The sequence below is a fragment of the Pipistrellus kuhlii genome, unplaced genomic scaffold, assembly GCF_014108245.1.
Source record: "Pipistrellus kuhlii isolate mPipKuh1 unplaced genomic scaffold, mPipKuh1.p scaffold_m20_p_39, whole genome shotgun sequence".
Lineage (NCBI taxonomy): Eukaryota > Metazoa > Chordata > Mammalia > Chiroptera > Vespertilionidae > Pipistrellus > Pipistrellus kuhlii.
Genome location: NW_023425539.1, coordinates 3,610,440 through 3,635,977, shown reverse-complemented (window position 1 = coordinate 3,635,977; position 25,538 = coordinate 3,610,440). Strand labels below are relative to the sequence as shown.

The window sequence follows — 25,538 nt, the reverse complement described above, 5'->3', positions numbered from 1 at the left end:
TGCTATGCTTCAGCAGCTGTTATATTAAAATTAACCCTGAAAAGGCTGTCACTTCTGATTCTGTTTTTCATCATTTCTTTTCATTTGCCTACTGGCTTTGAGCCAAGATACCCTACCCCACATGTAAAACAGAGAAGGGCAAGGCAGGATGGTACAGGCTTATGTCTTTTTACCAAGATGTGAATGGCCTCCTGGTCCTTCATGCTTCCCCTAATCTATTTCCAACCCTGCTGGCAGAATGATATATTTAAAACACAATTCTGATTATATCACTCTCTAAATTAAAATGCCCTTCAATATCACCCCATCCATTACAGGATGAAGTTCAAGCTCCTGTGTTGTAGGTAAGACTCCATGACTAGAACCCTGCCTCCTTCTCCAGCTCCATTAAGTCTGGTGGCCCCCTACACAGCCTATACTGTTTCTCAACTCTGTCTGCTCATTCCAGAGCCACTGCTCACAACCACTAAAGCCACATCCTTTCACCTGGTGGACTCATCTGTTATACGGGCTGAAGTCAGGTGTTACCTCCAGGAAGCCTTCTCTGACAGTTCCTGATTCTCTATAGCAGTTTTGTGCCACATTGAAACTGTTAAGTACCTAAGTCCCTTCTCTATGCCTCGTTCATCTTTGTATTTCCACACTCTGCACAATGCCTGGCACACAGCAGGTACTCAATAAAGTTTTAAGGATTGAAGAACATTAAAAGAATGGGCTTCTAGAAAGTGAAGGTAACCCCTCCAAAGTCATGAGGCAAGGCAATGCAATTGGACAAGTACTTATTTTGTGGTTAAATTGCATATAAAATTATTTATGTTTTCTAAGACACAAAACAACAAGACGACATCAAAATCCACACTTGAAATCTCAACTACACGATGAACTATGCACCCTACTTATTAAAGTCTCCTTTAAATAATTTAGTATCTTATTTCTATTTTATAGCTTCACCTGAAGATGGATGGATATATATGTGTGTGTGTGTATGTATATACATACGGGGACACACACACACACACACACACACACACACACACACGGGGAAAGAGAGAGAGAAATGTTGATTGGCTGCCTCCTGTACCTGTCCCAACCTAGGGATCAAACCCAAAACCTAGGTATGTGCCCTAACCAGGTTACAAGAATCAAACTTGCAAACTTAGGTGTATGGGATGATGCTCCAACCAACTGAGCCACCTGGCCAGGTGCTTTCTTATTTCTTTTTTTTTAAACTGATTTTTTTTTTTTTGAGCCAAAACATTTTCAATTTATTATAGAAACTAAGTTTAGTGACCTTCCATTATTCTTGGAACTTGGAGGTATTTTATTTTATTTTATTTTATTTTATTTTATTTTATTTGTTTTCCATCACCATTTATCCCCTCTATGTCCTCTCCACACCCCCTCCCAATCACCACACTGTTGTCTATATCCATAAATAAAACTGATTTTTAAAGAGAGAGAAAGGGAGAGAGAGAGAGAGAGAGAGAGAGAGAGAAGAAGAGAGAGAGAAACATCTCTTTATTTATGCATTCACTAGAGGCCCGGTGCACAAAATTCATGCACAGGCAGGGTTCCTAGGCCTGGCCAGCAATCAGGGCCGATTGAGCTTTCCAGCTGCCACTGCTGGCTAGGGCATTCCTTCATTCAGTGCCGACCCCTGGTGGTCAACGCAAGTCAGAGTGAGCGATCAAACTCCTGGTCTCCTGGTTGAACTCCTGAGGTGTTATTTTGCATATTAGCCTTTTACATATATAGAAGATGGGTTAATCCCAGTCAGGGGATCAAACCCAAAACCTTGGTGTATCTGGGCAATGCTCTAACCCAGTAGTTGGCAAACTGTGGCTCACGAGCCGAGGTTTGCTGCTCTGTTGCCTAATGAGTTTGCCAACCACTGCATAAGGTATTACCCTTACCCAGAAGTTTTGACTTCAGGTTAAAGACATTAGTACACTATTAAAATGTTTTTTAAGTGTTTTTCCCTAGCAGTGTTCAGCAAACTCATTAGTCAACAGAGCCGCAGTTTGCCAACCATTGCTCTAACCAATTGAGCTATCTGGCCAGGGCCTGGTTCCTCTCTCTCTCTCTCTCTCTCTCTCTGGTTCCCCCCTCTCTCTCTCTCTCTCTCTCTCTCTCTCTCTCTCTCTCTCTCTTTTGTGTCTGTGTGTTTAATTTTTATGCAATCAGTTTAAATTAAAATATATATATTTTTATTGAGGAAGGGAGAAGGAAAAAGAGCCATTTGTCAGCTGCCCCCTGCACACCCCCTTACTGGGGATCAAGTCCTGCAACCAGGCACGTGCCCTTGACCGGAATAGAACCTGGAACCTTCAGTCTGCAGGTCAACGCTCTATCCAAAGCCAAACTGGCCAGGGTAAAATGTTTAAAATATTTTAATTCAGGGTAAAATGCTTAAAATTTCTATTAAGAGACTTTTAAAAGTAGCTCTAGGTTGGTTTCTAAAAGATCACTTTTAGAGATACCAAGTTTAAGAACACACATTTTTCAGAATTCTAGATTATGGCCACAGGCTCCTCTTGTCTGCCCTAAAGGATGGGGTGAGGACTGTGAGCTTAGGGAGTATGCAGGGAAGTTAGAGGGTTATTTCCAAGATTAATATAGAACACTTAAAACAATAAGGCCTTGCTGGGATTTTGCTGCTTTCTTAAGAGACAGAACATGCATCTTGAAATACATTTGAAAATGTGGTTATCTAGAGAGATGGTAATAATACCTAAGATGTGACTGAAAAGGAAGGAAGGTCTATGTTTCTAGAAAATGGTCATCACAGGCATAGCTGAAACACAGGAATTGCCCATCATAAAGCTTTCTCATGATTCCTCTTTGCTACTAGCAATTCCTTTCAAGCAATTTAGATGGCAGTTTTTCAATTCAAAAGGAAAAGGATTCATGAAATGCCTCCAGGAAAGACAGACTGTCATTGGGATAAAAAGCTCAGGAACTAGTTCCAGAAAAAGGCTGCTTTGCAAATAAACTTGTTCTGTTCCACATTAAATATTATCAACAAGGAAAGGATTCCAGAGAGAAAGGAAATTCTGCCTCAGGGGACTCATGTACACATCCTGAGGAGTTCCCCACCTCATCCACCCACCTTAAGCTCCTACACCCATAAGAATGATGTGCCCCTAAGTTTAGTGTACAACTTTGAAATAATTACAGGCATACCTTGGAGATATTGTGGGTTCAATTACAGACCACTGCAATAAAATGAATATCACAATAATGCTGCTATTAAAAAATAAATAAAATGAGTATCACAATAAAGAGAGTCATGCAAATTTTTGGTTCCCCAGTACATATAGCAGTTATATTTACCTTATACTATAGTCTTTATTTTTTTTTTTTTTAACTTAGATTTTAGAGAGAGGAAGAAAGGGGAGAGAGAAACACTGATTTTGTTGTTTCACTTATCTATGCATTCACTGGTTGATTCTTGTATAAACCCTGATCAGGGATTGAACTCACAACATTGGCATATCAGGATGACACTCTAACCAACTGAGCTACCCCAGCCAGGGCTATTAAGGGTGCAATAGCATAGTTTAGAAAAAAAAAAAAAAACAACACCAAACCACTACATACATATATTAATTAAAAAGTATTTTATTGTTAAAAAATATGCTAACCATTATTTGAACCTTCAACAAGTTGCCGTGTTTTTGCTGCTGGTTTTACCTTCATTTTATAAAAAAACAAGCACAGTATCGAAGTGCAAGAAAGAGGGGTACAATAAAACAAGGAATACCTATACATGTATGTCAGATTCTTTAAAATCAATGATATGCTTGTCAAGAAAAACAAGGTTCTGTCCCAGCTCCTTTTCATCCTCATATATCAACGAAGATAGGGTGCCAAGAGCCATTTTCTACTAAAGAAAATAGTTAAAAGCTAAACGTAAGGTGAAATTATTCTATCCGAGTTTCTGCAAGCAGTGAAAACCATGAAAATACTATAATGAGCCAGAGCTGCTTGTAAGGACAATGCTTCCTAATCACTAAAGCTAGAAATAACAGTGATATTACATCTAGACAGTGTATCAAGGTTCACAAAATGTTTTCACAGATGCTCTTATTTGCTTTTCACCACCATACTGTGAGAACTAATTATTATTCCCATTGCACAGGCGAGGAAACTGACTCATCTAAAGCCATGTAGCCAATAAGCAGCAGAATTAGAACCCAAGTCACAGTTTTCTAGTTCTTTTTTTTAATATATATTTTTATTTTATTTTATTATTTATTTATTTTATTTTTAAGAACATTTATTAACTGCCTACTAGGTGTACTGGTCTGAATTTCATAATTCACTTTCTTTTTTTTTTTATTAAATATATTTTATTGATTTTTTTTTGCCCCCCTCTCTTCCTCCAACACATCCCCTCCCTCCCCAGAGTTTTATGTCCATTGGTTGTACATGTATGCATGTATAAAAGTCCTTCGGTTGATCTAATAATTCCCCAGATCTTCCTCCCCTCCCCGCTGTAATTTGACAGTCTGCTTGTTGATATATACTGTCTCTATATACATCTTTTGGTTCATCCGTTTATAATGCTCTTTATTATCCACAAATGAGTGAGGTCATGTGGTGTTTCTCTTTCATTGATTGGCTTATTTCACTCAGCATGATGTTCTCCAATTCCATCCAGGTTGCTGCAAATGATGAGAATTCCTTCTTTTTTATGGCAGCATAGTACTCCATTGTGTAGATGTACCATAGTTTTGGGATCCAGTCATCTGCTGACGGGCACCTAGGCTGTTTCCATATTCTGGCTATTGTAGATTGTGCTGCTTATTATTATTTTTTTAAAATATATTTTATTGATTTTGTACAGAGAGAAAGGGAGAGGGATAGAGAGTTAGAAACATCGATGGGAGAGAGTCATCATTTTTATCAATCTGTTAAAAAAAAGAAAGAGAATATAGCCTATATAGTCCTTTGAGATAGGCACTCTTCTCCACGGCAGAGAAGAGTGACCTGTGAGGAAGGAGCTTCTGCAGAATGCCTTCCCACCTTCACTGCCTGTGGATATTCCCTTCCAGATCACTTGTTGAAAAGCACTGGACTGCAAGTCCTGGCTAGAAAGTGCCTGTCCACTGTAACCACTACTTGATCTTAAAGACATTGTTAGCTATAAAATAGTTCGTAACAATAGAACTCTAAATTTTCAGACATTGTACAATTAAAGTATATGTGTCTCAGAGTTTAGTGTGGTTCTCTGTAAGGCCTAAGAAATCTATAAACTATTAACAGTAATATCTACAGATTCACCAACCAACTAGAAAGCTGGTCAAGAACATTAATTTTTCAAAAGTAAAACTTTTTTTTTTAAATATATTTTATTGATTTTTTACAGAGAGGAAGGGAGAGAGAGTTAGAAACGTCGATGAGAGAGAAACATCGACCAGCTGCCTCTTGCACAATCCCTACCGGGGATGTGCCCGCAACCAATGTACATGCCCTTGACCGGAATCGAACCTGGGACCTTTCAGTCCGCAGACCGAGGCTCTATAACTGAGCCAAACGGGTTTCGGCCAAAAGTAAAACTCTTAAAGCCAACCTCTGCAGTAGGACTCTAGCATCTCTAGGGGTGTCGAACTCAATCAGAGAAGGGGCCAAAATCTAAAATCCAGCCTAAATCGCCGGGCCGAATGGTTTACTGAACAGTCATAAACTGTCACTGTGATGGAAACGCAGCGGAGTGCAGTGATGACAGTGCGGTGCGGGCCACACTGCAAGGCCTGGCGGGACGGATTTGGCCCTCGGGCCTTGTGTTTGACACGTGATCTAGACTCCCATAAACAAATATAAATGACTTGTTTCCATTGTTGATAAGGGTGTCTACATAGGTCTACTTCAGGAGTTATTGGAGAGAAAACCACATACACACCTCTCAGTTAACTGTAAAGCCTGCACTGACAGAGCCCTCTGCGTCAAATATTCAAAGCCTACAGCCAGATGACTCCACTACAGCCAAACCGACAGAGCCTATTTTAATTCAGAATGCCTCTTTCATTCCTTAATGAGGCTGCGGCTCACCACTGCAGGTGGAAGATATTGGTAGTTGTCATGGTTCTTGGCTCTCTAATTAAGAGGACCTATTTCAAGTCATACGTTAGTATGGCTGATCTGAGTCTAACCTCACTCATCTCCCTTGCTTATTAAAACACGTGAACCTGCTCAATATTAACATTTACTTCAGATTTAGTCCCCTCCAGCGGGACCTGTTGCTCTGCGTTAATTATCCATCCAATGCAAGCAGTTTTTCAATATGGAACTGGAAGGGAGAAGGGAACAAAAGAACAAAGGGGGGAAGGGAGAGGTGGAGGAAGAAAGGAAGATAGGGAAGCAGAAAGACTGCCTCTTATTTCAAAGACCTATTTTTTACATTATAACTTGCAGATAAGATTGGTGTTGCGTTGTTTTTTTTTTTTAAAAAAAATATATTAGGTTACTGTCCATCTAGCTAAGTGACACTGACATTTTAAAACTTGAGCCAAAGGCAGCCAGAAAGACAATATCACTTAATCAAATTAAAAACTTTAGTGTATGCCGGGACCGGTTTGGCTCAATGGATAGAGCGTCGGCTTGGGGACTGAAGGGTCCCGGGTTCGATTCCGGGTTCGGTACCTTGGTTGCGGGCATATCCCCAGTGGGGGTATGCAAGAGGCAGCTGATCGATGACTCTCTCTCATCGATGTTTCTAACTCTCTATCTCTCTCCCTTCCTCTCTGTACAAAATCAATAAAATATATTTAAAAAATAAAAAATAAAAAAAATAAAAACTTTAGTGTATGTCTTAGGACAAAAGGAAGCAAATAGTGAAAAATATTTTTTAAAAAAAACACACTACATTTTATCTTCCCAGACTGACAAAATATTATTTAACACAAATACTTAATAGGAACACTATGTAGACAACAAATCTACACAATATACCAACAGCCTTCCATTCGGGTTGTATTCTAAAAGAGGTCAGTTACATGAACTGCTGGAGTCCCTCCTGTCAGAACCCATCATTCACCAAGCAACAGAAGCTCTCAAGCCACATATGGCAGTTAGAGTTGAAATAAAACATCAGTTAAATTAAGAAAGATCTCACTGGTCCCCTACTATTATCTGTATACCACCTCCTTTTAAAAAGAAATTTATTTTTTATTGATTTCAGAGAGGAAGGGAGAGGGAAAGAGAAACATCAATGATGAGAATCATTGATTGGCTGCCTCCTGCATGCTCCCCACTGGGGATCAAGCCCATGGGGATCAAGCCCACAACCTAGGCATGTGCCCTTGACCAGAATCGAATCCAGGACCCTTCAGTATGCAGGCCAATGCTCTAGCCACTGAGCCAAACTGGCTAGGGCACCACCTCCCTTTTTTGATGGTGGTGGGGTATTCAGCAAGCAAATAATAGCACTAAACAGTTTTGATTTTTAATTTCATAGTTCATGGATTCCATTCATCCGAGGTCCTCTACCAGATAAAAATCCTACAATTATATTTAGTGGCATTGTGTAATACCAACTGCAAAAGACAATACCATGCATGTGCAGAACAGGACTACTCCCTCTAACTGGCCCCGCTGCCCTCTGCTAGCTACAGAAATGTGTTGGTACCAGCCAAAATGGGAATAAAGGTGACTACTAGCAGAACCATAATCAGGTTTCAGCCTCCCAGCACCCCTCTTTTTTTAGTTTATTCTAAAATTTTAAAAAAATATTGATTTCAGAGAGGAAGGGAGAGGGAGAGAAAGAAACATTAATGAAGAGAACCATGGATCAGCTGCCTTCTGTATGACCCCCCACTGGGGACTAGCCCACAGACCAGGCATGTGCCCTGACCAGGAATCGAATCATGGCCTCCTGGTTCATAGGCCAGTGCTCAACCACTGAGCAACACTGGCTGGGCTCCGAACAGACATCTTGATCTATAAAGGGACCTAGGAGCACAGAAAACAAGCCTTTTACAAACTGAAACCAGCTACTGTTCTGCAAAAGCTAAGAGGCTCTGGGTAAAGTTTAACTTTAAAATGTAAATTGAAAGCTGGATTAATACTAGTATACTCAAATTTAATGGTTTAGTTTTTTTAATAAATATATATATATATATATATATATATATATATATATATATATTATTGATTTTTTACAGAGAGGAAAAGAGAGGGATAGAGAGTTAGAAACACCGATGAGAGAGAAACATTGATATGCTGCCTCTTGCACACCCCCTACTGGGGATGTATCCGCAACCAAGGTACATGCCCTTGACCAGAATCGAACCTGGGACCTTTCAGTCCGCAGGCTGATGCTCTATCCCACATGTGTCAAACACAAGGCCCGCGGGCCAAATCCGTCCCGCCAGGCCTTGCAATGTGGCCCGCACCGCGCTGTCATCACTGCACTCCGCTGCGTTTCCATCACAATGACAGTTTATGACTGTTCAGTAAACCATTCGGCCCGCGATTTAGGCTGGATTTTAGATTTTGGCCCCTTCTCTGATTGAGTTCGACACCCCTACAGTCTATCCACTGAGCCAAACCGGTTTCAGCTGGTTTAGGTTTTGAGGGGACAAAATTTAATGAAACGTAAATGGCAGCAGAAATAGTAGGCTTCCTGACACTTGTGTGGTCACCAGCTTTCATCTTCAAGTATGGCATGCCTTTCAAAGGCAGGAGAGATGGTCACACCGAAGGATACTGGGGAGATGAAAGCACAGAGAAAGTTCATGGGGGTGGGAGGATTGTCCCTGAACCTTAATATCTTACCCTCCTTCATCCCAGCTACTGACTCAAATACAGCTAGCGCCACAAAGTAAAAAGTACAAGGACTGCTGGTTTTCATGCAAAGCCTCAGTAGCAATGTTAACAAAAAGACCAATGAAGTGCCAGGCCATTACAAACACCCCATTGAGAAACTTAGCTAGTTGCGTCATTTCCACAGGCTACAATCCTTTCAAACTAGCTGACTGTGCTCCCAAATTTTATCGCCTTCTAAGTAAAGCTGGCCTGTGACATCCTCCCAGTGAAGGACACCTGGAGAAGAGGGTTATAAGCTAGTGCAAGGAAAGGAGGAGGGAGGGAGGGTAGAGCACCAATAGTTACACCAAGTGTTTGCTTCTGCTAACTTCTCTCTAAGCTGAGCCCGGGTGCTTACAGGGCCTGACCTATTATTACTAGTTTGCCTATTCTTGCAATCCTGGCTTCTCTAGAATGGAAAACGGGCTTGCTACAAACATTTTTTAAATGGGCTCTATTCATCCACCTCATGATAGCTGTAGGAGCCCACCTGTTCTGGAAGAGCCAACATTCTGGCCTCAACAGTCACTGCGTAACACTTCTAGGGAACATTCCATTGGAAAGAGGAACAGAGGAACCAACAAAACTGAGCACTGTTCTGTGGCCAAATTTTAGTGGTCTATCAAGAACAAGGTAATACTCAGGCCCCACTATTCTTACAGACATAGCTCAGGGAATCTGGACCAATTTACTTCTTACAGATATTGAACCTAAAATTCTATAAAGGCTGGGAAAACTAAGAAAATATGAACAATGTCTTTATTTGAAATCCTACTAAATACAGGGTGGGGCAAAAGTAGGTTTACAGTTGTGAATATGCGAACGTTTATTCTTGTATTATTATTTATTAATTATTGTATTATTTTCCATAGAAACTGGGAGCCTACTTTTGCTCACTTTGTATATAGAGAGCAGGTTTCTACTTAAGACCCAGCTACTTTTCCCTAAGGAGGATTTCTGCTTCATTTACTGACAGGGTTTTCTATTTAAAAAAAAAAAGGAGAGAAAATAATGCTATTATTTGGGCCAAAACAGCACAGAGGTTATTCCTTCCTTCTTTGACCACTACTTTCTCCCCTCCCCCAATTCTCCTCATAAACCTGACCGCTTCCCCCGCCCTCCATGACTGGAGAAGTAATCTCCTGGGCATGCTGTCAAACTGTGCTGTCGTGGTTTGATGCCACAGCTAAGTGCTGCCTTGGGCTGCTGAAGCCTTCCAGTTATACCCACAGCGACCTATTTAGGAGCTGAACATACTTCTCAGAGAGAGAGCACCAGGACTTTTCCCTTTGGCCCAGTTTTCTTCTCAGATGGTCCCTAATCAAAAAACGATCATCCTGAAGATCTGAATGTGTGCACAAAAATGATAAGATTTGAGAAAAGCTTGTATGCAGTAAGCACACAAGCCTTTGACATGAACTCTTCCCATAACTTAAACTGCAGACACTTTTCTTACTATTCAGCTTACATCCCCAACACCTACAATCTACAGCCAGCACTCAGAGATGTCAGATATTATAAAATTAGGCATTAGAATTAAGTTAGAATTGCGAAGTGTCATCTGTGCCAGGCAAAACCATAAGGGCTACAGAGGGATAAAAAAAGCAAAACAAAGGGATAGAAAAAGCAAAAGAATATTCACAAAAAGGCTAAAATTAGTGACAGAATTCTCCCTAATTTAAAATGCTCTTTCAAAAAATGGCAAGCAAGATCAAAGAAAGTTGAATGTAGTAAACTTATGTATAGATCTATGAAAAGTTACAGGTTTATACACATTTAAGGGTGTATAATTTTCATAATGTATTTTAACCAATAATTGATGTATTTTAACCAATAACCAATTATTGGTTAAAATACATTATGAAAATTATACACCCTTAAATGTGTATAAATTCAATGGAAAAAGTACACTGCAGAGTTTCTCTCCAATGTTTCCAGAGTTTCGTTAAAACAGTAAAACTCTACTGATTTAATTCCCATGTCTAATAAACATGGGAACTAAAAAGCTACCAGCTTGTCACAGGAGCCCATAACTGGTGGAAAGCAGAACAGGAGTAGCTCCACAATGCCCAGGTTTGTAATGTCGAGATTTGTCTAAATGCACTTGAAGTGCTGTACATTTCATTAGCTTCTTGCAGACATGAGAAAAATAATACTCAACATCCCTCTGAATATCACAGTTGGATAAAAGCCTGTAAATGTGCTTGTATTGCCCAAAACAGGATTCCACTCTGGACTCAAGCTTGCTAGTAGTTCTGAGCGGGTCCTGTCTGTACCCCCCCTCCCCCTTCCCCGCCTGGTCTAAAGATGAAGTGATGTCTTTGGGTTATGGTTAAATTCAAACCCTGCAGAGTCCTTTTTTGCTCACTCAAGATTATTTCAAAGAGCGCCTCATGCAGAGCCTAAATCAGTGGACTGATGGCTTGGTTTAGGCATGGAGTTTTCCTCTGCCCTGCAGTCACTCTCTGTCTTTTGTCCTTTCAAGACTGGGAAACATTTTCTGAGAGATATGCTGTACAATTTGTCAGAAAACAAAGGAAGGGCAAAGATTAAACACCAAAGCCATTAACATACAGGAAAGCAAATGTGCCGGGACCGGTTTAGCTCAATGGATAGAGCGTCGGCTTGGGGACTGAAGGGACCCGGGTTCGATTCCGGTCAAGGGCATGTACCTTGGTTGCGGGCATATCCCCAGTAGGGGGTGTGCAAGAGGCAACTGATCGATGACTCTCTCTCATCGATGTTTCTAACTCTCTATCTCTCTCCCTTCCTCTCTGTACAAAATCAATAAAATATATTAAAAAAAAAAAAAAAAAAAAAAAAAAAAAAAAAAAAAAACATACAGGAAAGCAAATGTAATTAAGAGGGAAAGGAAGGGTCACTTTGTGTTTATATTTTTTTTAATGGATTTCAGAGAGGAAGGTAGAGGGAGAGAGAGATAGAAACATTAATGATGAGAATCATTGACTGGCTGTCTCCTGCACGCCCCCTACTGGGGATCGAGCCAGCAACCCGGGCATGTGCCCTTGACCAGAATCTAATGCAGGACTCTTCAGTCCTTAGGCCGACACCCTAACCACTGAGCCAAACTGGCTAGGGCACTGTGTGTCTGTATTAACAAAGATACCATCCAGTTGGAAGAACCCAGACATAATTTCTGTTCCCCAAACAGTGTTTATCTTTGCATATTCTCATTTATATTATGCACTGGTGAGCAGAGAAAAATGGGTTAGCCTCTGGCTTTCAAGTACAGATGCTCCTTGACTTAATAATGGGATTAAATCCCAATAAACCCATTTTAAGTTGAAGCTATTATAAGTCAAAAATGCATTTAATAAACCCAACCATAGCCTACCTGGTTTCTACTGAATGTGCATTGCTTTTGCACTATATAAAGTACACAACAATCATAAGTTGACCACTGTACCACTGTAAGCCAGAAACTGTAGTTTAGTGAGCATTTAGTACACTACTAAGGAAAAGGGAAAGGAGCTCTTTGAATGAGTTGAGTGTTTATTACTTAGATAATTTTATTAATCTGCAAGGTGTACTTGGTATTTGCTTACTGTGATTCACCAACAGCTCTATATAGTAGCCAAGTTTCTCTTTGCCGATGGGTAAAATCAATGATTTCTCCTATTATCAGTGTCTATTGTTTCCTTCAGCGTCTTTTGCCTCCCACACAAATGTGCCAGCTAAAACTTCATCTTTATTCTTATTTGCTGAGACCTAGGTTTAGAAATAACCTCAGGATTAAAAGATAAGGATTTTGATATCCATAAGAGGTAAGCAGAAAAAGAAGTCACCTTATTCTTAACTGTTCTCGAGTCATGGGAAAAGCAGCCAGCCAGTGACCTGTGCATGCGTCCTGGGCATGGTGACAAATCCGCAATACCAAAGTGCCTTTCTGAAATTTGGTCTAGGACTTGCACTGAATACAATGTCCTCCTCTTTCAGGAAACTGGCAGGGGGACAGCTGTACTCTTGTCCTATCTCTTGGGAGGATAGCATTATGCAGAGGTGCTCTTATAAGTGTCACTCATTCAACGGCACTGCAGCTGGCCATGTTGTGCTCACTGGGGACTCTAAGTAGAAGGAAAAGCACGGTGGAGGTGGAAAAACAAACTTTCCCCCAGCCGTGCTCTGGTGACTTAAAACTCTGGTACCTTAAAATAATGCATTTCCGGGAGCTTGTGCTGCATTATCATAATAAGTCCATCATAATCCCAACCAGAATATTCTACTAGGGTGACCTGCTTAACTGCACACCCAAGGAATTGTTGCATATGTGCCAGTTCAGAGATGGATTTCAACATTCTTACCTATAATCAAAAGCAAACAACATTCAGCTTCATCTATATTCTATGGCCCTGTCACTTGGAGAAGAAAAGATGTACCCATTTCTGTTAATTAGCGGGACACCTGCATTTCTAGGTAGCAACAAAATCCTCTGGGGAACATCAAAGCAGACGGTTTCTTTTTACAAGTTATATAAAACCTGCAGGCAAATAGTCTCTCCCTATTTATTGCTACCTGGGCTTACATAAAGACATATATAAACAGGTGAGTTCACCAGTGTACAAAAATCATTTTGTCCTTGTTAACTGGTTTAAAAGACAGCTCATTTATTGATCTGGAGTTATTTCCACCCCAACCTGTTACCAATCATACCGAGGCAATTAGAATCTTCCTTAGGAGCCCCCAAGTATGAGAAGTGTCTACACATAGACATTTTCTATTGTGGCTGTGGGTGCTGGGTGGGCATCCTGCTTAAGGCAGGTGGTGGATTTTTTTATATTTCCTCTAGGTTAACTTCCAGCCTTAGACTTCTTTGTTGAGAAGGGTCACTCAGAAAAGTTGAAGCAGCAAAACACCAAAGCACATTGTAAGGTTCTCTCCACTGAGACGTGCCATCTTGACTGCAGTTCACAGAAGAAACCCTTTACTCACTGTCATTACATAGATTAAACAGGCATAGACACTAACGTGTAATTAAATCTACCATCTTTTTCTCGGTAAGACTTAAAAGTTGAATAAAAAGACAACCCATAAATTGGGAGAAAATACATGCAAATCATGTATCTGATAAGGGACTGGTATCTAGAATATATTATATATATATATATATCCCTTACAACTCAATAATAAGAAAACACAACCCAATTAAACTTGGACAAAGGATCTGAACAGACATTATTCCAAGAAAATATACAAATGGCCAATAAGCACATGAAAAGATGTTCAACTCATTAGCCAGCAGGAAAATGCAAATCTCAATCTCAATGACATAGCACGTTGTATACACTGGATGGCTTTACCCACTGGAAGACAGATAATAACAAGGGTTGGAAAAGATGTGGAGAAACTGGGACCCTCATACAGTGCTGGTGGGAATGTAAAATGGTGCAACCACTTTGGAGAATAGTCTGGCAGTTCTTCAAAGGTTAAACATAAGAGTGACTTAGCAATTCCACTCCTCAATATACACACCTAAGAGAAATGAAAGCAGTGTTCACACAAAAAATGTGCACATGAATGTTTTATAGCATCATTATTCATGATAGCAAAAAGTGGAAACCCACATTTCCACCAACTAATGAATGAATAAATAAAATGTATCATATCCACACATGGAATAATATTCAGCCATTGAAAGTACTGATAAATCCTACAAGGATGAACCTTGAAAACCCACTGAGCTCTTTTGAGTATCACTTGCAATTTCATTCAGAGCTTAATAAAAATCACTGCTTCATTTAACACAGGACTATTTGAATCCCTTTTCAGTCCAAATAAAATAATTTTTTATTTTACTTTATTTAAAAATTTATTTATTGATTTGAGAGAGATTAAGAGAGAGGAGAGATTTGTTGTTCCATTAATTTAGTATGCATTCATTAGTTGCTTCTTGTATTTTCCCTCACTGAAGATCAAACCTGCAATCTCGGCATATTGGGGGCATTTTATGATTTGTCTTTTTCTTTTTTTCCCTTTTTTTAAACATATTTTATTGATTTTACACAGAGAGAAATTGAGTGGGACAGAGTTAGAAACGACGATGAGAGAGAAACACCGACCAGCTACCTCTTGCACCCCCCCCACTGGGGATGTGCCCACAATCAAGGTACATGCCCTTGACCAGAATCGAACCTGGGACGTTTCAGTCCGCAGGCCGATGCTCTATCCACTGAGCCAAATCAGTCCCGGCATATGATTTGTCTTTCAACAAATTCTTTTGGAGATATACTTAAGAATTTAAAATAAACACAAATCCATCTCCATATTAAAAATAAAGGCTGTACCTAAAACATATCTTTACACATTTGCATATAATTGAGGAGTATTACTTACTTTCCCACTTTTAATACTTCCCATGGCTTTCTCAATGAAAGCCATTTGGGTCACAAACAGTTGTGAGCAAACAACTCATACCAAATATTATTTTTATATTTTTAAACAGTGGTTATCTTTTATCCTTGGGTTAAAGCACTCATGTAACAAGAATTAGTCCCTGAGCCCCACCATAGGTTTACAAAGCATACATGTGATATTGAGTTGAAGTTGATTGGCAATGGACCCTCCCTGTCTGAGTGGACCACTTAACAATACTACAAACTCAGCTTCCAATGCAACTTAGCAAATGCAAAAGTAAAAACATAAAATACACATAAAACCAAATTAGTTTATTGTTCAATCATTTTACTATTGAGGGGATAGGCTAAGGGGAGGCAGTCCTGATGCTGTCACCTCCAATTCTTCAGTGCCAGGCTTCTAAGCACTTACGATGTCAGAAACAACAGATTCATAAGATAATGTTAACATAAATGTATTTTAATTAATCTCTTGCCTGACACTATCCTAATGAGGAGCTAAATACAACAAAATCAGAAAAACCAGCTCCTTAAAGTTCACATGGCAAATATTTTCTGTAAGGCAGCTTTCTACTCTAAGAGCAAAACCTTTTTTGTTGTGACTCACTGAAAATTAAATATGCAAAACTCCAAGCTGAGCTTAGTTTTGCCTGTGCACAGAGACCTTTTTACTCTCATTCTTCGAAAACCTCATTTTAGATCTTGCTGCCAACACCAGAGAGAGGAAAGCGGCCAACAATTCCAAATATAACATGCGGAGGCAAATGCTACAGAAATCTGTCTGACGGGAAGCAACCATGCTGAGGTCTGCTGAGGTGGATGCACTTCTTAATCAGACCATTTTGGTCCCTCAGTCTGGAGCAAAATGCCATGAGAAAGCAATCAGAGGAAACCATCCAGTTTCTAGTCAGCCTCATTATCAATGCCCTATGTTACTCACTTTATCAGTAAGAATAATTCTATCCATCTCAAACAGAAAGATGGGTCAGTGGCAAATAAAGCCCCATCAGTTATTCTAATATTTTTTCACTGATGTTCTAGGGACCAGTCCACCAAGACCAGTATTTTCAGAAGGCTCAGCTTATGGCATGACAATCATAATAAAGGTCAGGCTCACCAGGGAACACTTAAAAACATACCGCTTTCCAATTCTCCAGGGGCAGGTTTAGTAACCCCTGCTACCACTCTGAATAATTTATAACCAGTTAAACTTGGATAAAATGATTACAATATCACTTAAACAAATATGAAAACATCCTTAGCTCCTCAAGTTTAATTCTTTAGTGAGTTAATGGTGCCGAGTACAGGGAAATTCATTTCCTCAGCCAGATCATTACAGAAAACCTCAAATAGGACTCCTAGTCTAATTGGGAAAAGGACTATTCTTCATATAAAGCTCTGACCCTGAGACAAGACAAGACAATTAAAACAGCTTATTTGACCAGTCATTTCCTCCAGTAGTTTATCTTAGAAAAATCCCTGGTGGTTGTGTCTGTCACTAAACCCAGGAGGTAAAGCTTGCCTAGAATCACTTCTGGAACATTTGACTAGATCGGGTTCACGGTGAGGCAAGCTGGCAAGGCACACTAGAGAGACTGAAAAAGGACTTGTCTCAGAGAGTTGAATGGAGACCCACAGCAGCACTGCAGTTATGACCTACAGGGTTTGCAAAACTCCATCTTCACTCTTGTACTTTCTATACATGAGGAAAATTATCACCCTATGTTTATCTAAATAACCCAGTCTTAGCTAGTTAAAAAGGGAAGCAAGGGAAAATATAACCATATCGTCTAACCTCACTCCCACATGGTACAAAAAAGCAATGAGAGCACACTCAGGAATCAAAAAATTATCTGAGACCACTAATTTCTTGATCTATCTGTCCACTTTGGTTGAGATGGCTAATGAAGGACTTCACTTGTGCTGGAAAGGGCCCAGGGTAGGAGGCAGGAAAATGGGATAAGCCACACTTAAAAGAAGGCTTCCTGCTTTTGTACCGTTATCTAGAATGTTTTGTGATTTATATAATAACTCAAGATAAGTTAATGATACATTTAGTACCAGCATCTTAAAAGCGCAACTGGGGATGTGAAACATGCCCTGTCTCATTTACTAGGATTCTCAAATCTCTGATTATCAGTCCCCATTCATGGTCTTATAAAAAGTATTCAATGAAATGCAGTCTGGGCAAGCCTGAGTCTCACCAACAGCTAAAAAAAAAAGTCCTTCCCCCTCTCCTCCCAGCTGAAGCAGAAACTGTTAATTGTACAACTTGACAAGACTTAGACTCATCTTATTAAAAGATTCAGAGGTTAGATTTTAGAGTTTAAAAAGTCCAATGCCAGGCAAAACATTACACTTTTCCATGCCTGAAGCTTCTAATAAACAATTTCAGTTTTATTAAACAAATGAGACTAAAAACAATAAAGAGCTTACCAAATTTCCCTCAATATGGTTAACACTAACTTTAAGAACTTAGGTAAAACATTAAGCTATATTTAAAATCAAACAATCTACAATTCAGTCCTGGTGTATATATCAAGTAAGCACAATAAAAAAAAAGTAAGCAACTGGGAATAATTTGTAAAAAACTCATCTTATTTAGGTACAAATTGTTTCCATTAGCAATAACAGAACAGGAAACTTGCAGAGATTTTTTTCCCCTCCAGGTGAATTACAACTTATAGGATAAAAAGGATAAAACTCACAAACCCTTCCTACTGGTATTAGTCATTTCATAATAAAAAATTTAAAGCTAGCAGCAAAGCTTCCTCCAGGGTAATCATTTTTGTTTCTGCAACATTACAAGCTAAGATGGGGTGCCCTCCTGGACAAAAGTATCTTGGGAACAGTAACTGGAGCTTCCTACATACCTTCTGACCACAGACTTAATTTGCCCAGTATCAATCATCTGTTTAATAGGTGTTCCAAAACCTGCAATTAGTGTAAATATACAATAGGTGCTAGTCCACAAACGGAGAGAAGGAATTTGAATGGAACTGTGTACAGTACTTAAGGAAAAACCTCATTAAAAAAAATGTTTTTAAACAAGACAACATGAAAAAATGGGTGGGAACAAACAGACCCTCTCCTTCCCCCTCTCTCTGCAGCCTGTCTCCTTCCACAATCACCCAATTCGGTCAACTGTTGCTGAAAACCAGAATGAGACCCAATCTGGGTTCCGTGAGCAAATATGGGATTTTTTGTCGTGGGCAGAGGTGATTTCTCCAGGCAGAAGCTGGAGTATAAACTCTCCTTGGCCTGATTGTTCAGGGCTGAGCTGCTGAGGAGGATCCAGCATCAGGCCATCAACCCAGGTCCCTCCCTCTCTTCCCCTGATCTCTCCCCTCCCCTCGAGCTCAGTAAGGGGGTGGTGGTGTAAAAAAGCGCACAGCTTTCCATCCCTCCGCTCCTTAAAAATGTCCTTGCGGAGCCACCGCATACAATCCAGCCCCAGCAGCAAGTAATTTTGCAGTGAAGGGCTCGCCGATCCAGAGCGGATAAGAGAAATCGGCGCCCAAGGGCAATTTTAATTGTCTAACAGGGCCCGATTTCCTAAGAGGCGGCCGCACGGGGCGGGGAAGAAGGAGGCAGCTCCGAGAGGCAACAGGGGGCAGGCGGCAGCAGAGAAAAGGGACCAACGCGGTGAGATCCCAGCCTCGGCCTCCGAGGAGCTTCCGCAGAAAGGAGTCGGGGGCTAACCCCACTGTTCCCCGGGAGGCGTTTGCAAATCATATATGCAGCCAAAATGGCGCTGAGAATAAAAATATAATTTAAAGACAGGTCGCCATATTGTAAACAGAGAGACAGAAGAGGCGGACTCAAAGACACCCTCCATGATTCCTGCTACAGCCGCAAACGCCCGGACGTCGGGTCCCGGGCTCTGGACCCGGGCATCTCTGGCGGCCGAGGGTTCCGCGCACCCACCCCGGGGAGAGCCCGGCCCGGCCTGGCCCGAGCCCGAGGGCGGCGGGCGCGCGGGCAAGCGAGCGGCACAGGGCCCGGAGCTCCTCCCCTTCCTCCCGGCCCCGGCCAGCCGTGCCCGGCAGGATCAGTCCCCGCTCCCTGGCCACTTGCAGTCTCAGATGGGGTTCTCCCTTCTCCTCCCCATCCCCATCTCGGGGTCCCGACCCCATCGCCGCTCCTCCCCTTCCTCCCCCGCAAACGGCCAGAGCCCCGCATACACCTGGGGCCAGGAGGCGCTCGCCCCGGCGGCGACAGAAAGTCATCTAGCGGCTACAGGCGCCCGTTATTTGGCAGGCAGGGGGTAGGCCGGGTGAAGGAATGCGCCAACCAGGGCCCACCACGGGGCTCCAAAAGGCGTCCGCAGGCCTTACCAGCACTGAAGGTGGAAGGCGGCAGGGCAATGGTCACAGCACAGGAGGTCGCCACCTTCTTTGCAGCTATCGCAGCTGTCGTGGTTGGTGGCCCTGCCGCTTCTCCGGGGCTCCTTCTCGGGCTTGCGACTCCGCTTTTCGGCCTCGTCCGTCTTGGGGGGTGCCAGCAGGGCTTGGATTTGCTGCACACACATACAAACGGCGTGTGTGCACACTCGGAGCTCCCGGGCTGTCCGTCGCCCCTCCGGCGCGGCTTCTCCGTCACCCACCCCTCTCCCCCCTTTTGTCCTTCTTCCTCCCATCCAGGCTGCTCCCAGAACCTCTCAGCCCCCCGGAACCAGGGGGAGCCCACCCCCTAACCGTGTTCCTGCAGCACAACAAGGAGAGCAGCTTCTTCCAAATGGGGAGAATCAGGGTAGGGGGATGGGGAGAAGGGTGCGCGGTTCCCAGCTCGCCACACTTCCTTGTATGGACAGTGGGGGACTCGGAGCTGGGCTCTGGAGAGGCCTGAAGCCGGGTACCCGGACGTGCTGGGGGAAGCACAAAGGGGCCGACGAGAAGGGGGTGGGGAAGCCCGCCGGTGCAACGAGATGGGAGCGGGTTGGTGCCTCGGGAAGAGCAAATCGAGGGCGGCGGGTGGATAAACTGCTGCAAACGTCCTCGGAGGCTGAGCTTGGCCCCCTCACATTGCAAAGATGGGAGAGTCTGGGTGGAAAGAACTCCCCTCCTCCCCCCGGCCCACTTGCGCTGCGAGCTCAGGACTGGCTTTGTGGGGCGGAGGGCGGAGGTTCCCTCCCGGCGTTGGGGGAAGGGGATGAGGAGGGCTACTCTTACCTCCATCAGCCCCCCTGACGTGTCCAAGTCGTACACGATCGTCTTGGTCTCCATTTTCTCCCACATTCATCCACCTCCCGGGCCGGGCGCTTTCTGCTCGGGCCCCCCCCAACCCCGGGGGGAGGGGGAAGCGGGAGGAGGGGGCGCTCCTGACCCCGGTCCCCTTCTTTTTTCTCAACACAGGTCCCGACTTCCTCGCCCTGGCTCCCCCCCACCCCCCGGCCCCCAGTCCCCGGGATGGCAGCGTCCTCCCTACGGGCCGTGAGGGGGGAGCGGCCCCTCAGCCCCGGCCCAGTGGCTGACTGCACGGTGGGTCCCGGCTCCGGGGGTCAGGCCTCGGTGGGGCCTAGTCCCGCAAGCTAGAGCCGGCGCTGGCGACCGCTGGTCCGGCAGGGAAGGCTGGCGGGCGCTGCCATCCCGGGGTTGGGGGATCGGAGGGGGGGTGAGAGGTTAGGTGAGGTTGTGGTACGTGAGGTGACTGCGGGGAGGGTGATGAGGGGTGGTCCCCGGGCTCCGCCTCTCGCCGCCGCCGCCGTCTGCGTCCCGGCTGCCGCGCACTTGGCGCAAACTTACCGCGAGCGCCCGCAAAGCCACCCGCGCAGGCGCCCGGGGATCGCTGCTCGCCGCGCGCAACCGCAGTGACAGCCGGCGGCCGGGCTCCGGCGCAGCCGCAATGAGGGGGTACCCCCCAGCGCGCAGCCGCGCTGGCATTCTTCTGAAGCGCCGAAACCCTGGCTTTTTCCCCCCTGCGCCTGCGCACTGAGATAAAAGGGCGGGACCTGAGGTATCGCGCAGGCGCCTGGGAGAGCGCGTAAGGGTCACAGCGCAGCCGCAGAAACATGAGCACGGTTCATCCATTGGGGTTTGTAGCTGGATCAAGACTACTCTGTTCCTGCGCAGGCGTGTTGAGGCTGTTCCTCTCCCGCCTGCAACAACACAGCTAGCGCTCACGCAGGCGTATTGTCACCTGCAGGCCCTAACAAGAATGCTTCTCCTTTCGCCATGTTGGTAATGGGACATAAACTATCATGTCCTTGGAACTCTCAGGCATGCACAGGAAGGATAAGGTGTGGTGCTGGTTGGAGCTGGTAGGCTGTTGGTGACAGCAGTACTCCTAGGGATGTTGCGCTGGATTGTTTGGTCCCAGCGTTAGGTGTGGCTGGACAAGGCGCCATATTCGTAAAGAGAAAAGAAAAGCCATCGCGACGGAAAACGATGCTTTTGGTGTCGGGTTGGATGGCTCCTGTTATCACTTCCCTCCCGTTCCTCACAGCTAATTTTAGTCTCAGCATCTCTGCCTTGCATAGTGGTAACACCATGGGGAATTTTGCATGCCTGTTAGTACACTCTTTTGATCTCTGTCCCTCAGAAATGCTCTTAAAGAGAAAGCCAAAAGCCAAGAGTTTATGATGTTGACAACGCCCAGCTACCTGCCTACAGTGGACTTCAGCTCCCAGTTTGCAATGCGCAAGGGGTCCAAAAGGCTAACGGGAGCGCATTGCACCCTGGGAGAAATGCTCGCGATGGCTCTGGTGGATTGTGGGAGCCGTAGTTCTGTGTGCGTGCGATGCACTGTACGGTAGGATGGACTCGGGGAAGAGTGATTTGCCTTCTAGGAAGGACTTCTTTTGGGAGCTGCAGTTCTGCATGCTGGATTATTTGTAGTCTGAAAGCCTCATTTCGAGTTCTGTGAAAAGGGCTTCATGCTACGTCTCCGGTGCCCGCCCTTCCTCCTGGTATTTCTTTCAGAGATGGCCAGTTATCCTGTCGACTGTAGATGAAGCGGTGAAGAAGGGAGTGGCATCATTGTGTTTGACACTAGTTTAGATGGCACTGTCCCCAGGTCGCTGGGAATGCTCACTGCGGAGGTATACTGACCATTGCCAGAAGCGGAGAACTGGAAAGGGCTTAAAGACCATCTGTATTAATCCCCTAATTTCCATATGCACAGAAGGGAGTAGTGATTTGCTTAGTTCAGTTTATAGAATGACACAGCTTTCTTGATTCCCAGGCCAGGACACTGCCTGTAAGGAGTTGCTGCTGTTCCTTCTTTTAAAATAGTAAGGAGGATGAGTTAGATGGGTTGGTATGTCAGTGTGTGGTCTTTGGTTTCTGATGATCCTCTTGGTGCCTGGGAAGAATTATAAGGTCATGGGCCTTATCATTGCTCTCTACCAACTTCAGAAAGCCAATTATAGTGGCTGTGGGCCAGAGATGTGGCCCTCAGAGAGAGGAGGGCTGAGTTAGGTGCATGGAAGTGGCCAGATTTCATCTTTTCTGGGGATATATTTCATGTCCTCAGAAGTTGGAGCCTCATATGCTCTCTCTTACTGGATTCCTTCCTACTGCTCAGGACCTAGTTGTGTTGCTGTGTCAGCTTGAAGGCATTATGGGACAGATAAGTAAGCCACTGGCACAAGCCCAATAAGCAAAGCTTTACTTTGATCAACACCATCATTTGCAGTTGAGAATTGGAACAGGCTGTGAGCTAATGAGGGAAATGATACTTGTCTCTGTTGACAAGTGCCAGGAGAAATAATCACTCCACACTCCTCCACCTCCTGTTCTTCCTCCTCCTACTTTTTTGTTAATCCTCACCCGAGTATATTTTTTCCCATTGCTTTTTAGAGAGAGTGGAAAGAAGGGAGGGAGGAGTGGGAGAGAGAGAAAAACATTGATGTGAGAGAGACACACATTGCTTGGTTGCTTCCTGCGTGCAGGGAATCAAACCCACAACCCATGTAGGTGCCCTTGACTGGGAATCAAATCCATGCCCTTCAGTGCGCAGGTGGACCCATGCCCTTCAATGAGCAACACTGGATAGGGACACAGACCTTCTTCTTTGAACTTGGAGTGAGTGAGGTCAGCCCAACCCGGCCAGGAGTTGGTGCCACCTTAGAGAGCGCCAGCCATGGTTATTCAAGGAGGATTGAGGGGAGAGAGAGAGAGAGCAGGTGGGATACAGATACCATCAGAAGTGACCTCTTTTGGCTAATCTAGGCACTGCACTCTGCCTGGACAGCTACCCCATTCTTCAAGGTGGCCTGTGCTAGAGCCAAGAGGTGGTCAGCCATAAGTGGTTAAGACTTCTCTTTTGGAAGACTGTAGAAGCAGAAGGTGCTGGTTGCTGTTGTTATTTCCTTCAGAGATTTGTCTTTTGGCTTCTGAGTTCCCCTAATTCCCTGCTGCTTGTTTTTTGCTCTTATTCTGGAGGCAGCCATGCAGAGCACACACTAAGTATGGACGTGCGTGCTGTGGATCAAGGCTGGGCAAACACTTTCATTTCAGGAGGTGCTTGGGGCCACAGGTAATGGGCACAGGGGCTGGAAGGGACCCAGCTTGGCTAACGTAAGCAGATCCCATCCAGCCACTTCTTTCTGGAGTCTGGTGCTTTTGCTAAAGTAGGAGCCAAACCTCTAAGCTGCATTGTTCCTGCTCCTGACAGTCTGGATGTTTTCTGAGGCCAAGGCAGACTAGAGCCTCATATTTAGGAGTTGTCTCTGGTTCCTGTTCCAATTTCCTAAGTCTTACTAGCTGGGAAAGAAGAGGAAGAAGAGATGTATGTGTCAGGCTTCCTGAGCCTTGTCAGCAATACAGTGACATTGAGAAGGAGCTTGGGTGTTTGCTGCCCTGTAGTTCTAGATCTGGAAAAGAGGGGGAATGAGGCTTTGAGGTGGATGAACAATTGGGTTCTTGGATTTTCACACCTGGACTTCATATTTCACTGTCATCCATTGCACTGACCTTGTTGGGACAGTGAACTCTGTAGCACCTATAATTGTTTATATATGTATTGATTTCAGAGAGGAAGAGAGAGGGAGAAACACCAACGATGAGAGAGAATTATTGTCTCCTGCACACCCCCACACAAGGGATTGAGTCCGCAATCCGGGCATATTCTCCGATGGGGAACTGAACCGTGACTTCCAGGTTTAGAGATTGATGCGTAACCACTGAACCATATCAGCCAGGATTATTAGTTGCTGTCCAGCATGCCTTATGTTCCTGAAGCCCACATCCCATTTATCTCCCACCTCCTTTCCCTTCAAAAAAGCACCATCCACATGGCCACTGCTTTTTTTTTTTTTTTTCCAAAACACCATTTTAATAAGGAAACAACAGAAATAGAAGATTATTTTCTGGCTGGAGGCCAGACTGCATATGATACATTACATATACAAAGTGGCCTATAACCAGCTCCTGGGCCGCTGACCCCCTGCTCCGTGCCAAATTCCTTGACTTCTACACCTCTCCAGATTATGCCTGCCCACTCCCCTTACCCCAAAATGGTGACCAGGGAGAGAGTCTGGCAAGTGGTTGGAGTTGGAGAAGGGATTCATGGGAAAGGGGATGTTTAACAGCCAGACTGGCCATCAGGAGGAGGTCTTTCTCTCCTCAGGGTAGGGGAGCAGGGGGGCTTCCTGCTTTGGTGTGGAGCATGAGTACCCAAGGAACCCCAACCTTAGCTTGGGTAAGGTCTCTAAGCCCCACACGATCCCCGAGAATTGTTGCCTCCACTGGGAAGGGACAGGGGCAGAACTGTCTGTCCATTCCTGGGGCTTTAGAGAAGGACTAGTGGCTTTCTCAAGGGGCAGACATTGGCATGGGCCGGGACCACCCAGAGGTCACTATTGAGAGCAGTTTTGGCCACTGGTGCTGGCCCTGTGAGGAGCACCGTGGCGCAGTTTCTGCCATCACACTCACGCCGCTGCACAGTGCTCTATGCCAGGGCTGGACGGTGTCACGTGGAGAAAGGCGCTTCCATTCTGCCTCTGAATTCCAGTCTCGAGGTGCAGGGCGTGAAGGAGGGTCAGGCGAAATGCTGGTTCTTGATGCATATGCTCCAGCTGTGTTCTGCCCAGAGGCAGATGCCCCCTGACTTGGACCCAAGGAAGGGCCCTCTTGGGCAGTGGTGCCAAGAAAATAGGTCCTGGTGGGCATTGCAGGTGGAGAAGGGCACAACTTCGTGAGAGATTAGTGGTGTCTCTTCCCAGGTGGTATGTACAGGAGGTGGAGGGGCAGCAGGAAGCTGGGGGCTCCGCTGCTGGGCTGTGATGCAGGGCTGAGCTGGCTTCCCTGCACCTAGATGGACACTTCATATTCTCTCGTCTCCTGCAAAGGAAAGAGACTGCTGGGAGTTGGAAACTTGCATAAAGTTTGCCAGCCCGCAATCCACCTTCCCGAGGAA

At 44.3% G+C, this 25,538-nt stretch overlaps 2 protein-coding genes across 8 annotated transcripts in view; both read right to left on the bottom strand.

Moving 5' to 3' along the window:
* PHF12 (PHD finger protein 12) overlaps positions 1-21,076 on the bottom strand; it is a 43,884-nt gene extending 22,808 nt beyond the window's left edge. For 2 of the 6 annotated variants that reach the window (XM_036408599.2, XM_036408603.1), the window contains exons 1-2: positions 6,055-6,063; positions 5,421-5,423 (exon numbers count right to left, since the gene is read on the bottom strand). Coding sequence is in view for 2 of the 6 variants with exons in the window: in XM_045571074.1 (XP_045427030.1) it covers positions 19,517-19,698; positions 20,924-21,061 (320 nt within the window). In the remaining 4 variants the exon portion in view is untranslated. Of the gene's footprint in view, positions 1-5,420; positions 5,424-6,054; positions 6,064-19,516; positions 19,699-20,350 lie in introns of those variants that run through there. The other 4 variants (XM_045571074.1, XM_036408595.2, XM_036408602.1 and 1 more) reach the window with 4 other exon arrangements.
* Positions 21,077-24,409: 3,333 nt separating this feature from the next.
* Positions 24,410-25,538, bottom strand: part of SEZ6 (seizure related 6 homolog) — a 45,906-nt gene continuing 44,777 nt past the window's right edge. Inside the window, exon 17 of one of the 2 annotated variants that reach the window (XM_036408606.2) lies at positions 24,410-25,478. In XM_036408606.2, coding sequence (XP_036264499.1) covers positions 25,446-25,478 — 33 coding nt within the window. In that variant the 3' untranslated portion in view covers positions 24,410-25,445. The remainder of the gene's footprint in view (positions 25,479-25,538) is intronic. The other variant, XM_036408607.2, reaches the window with a different exon arrangement.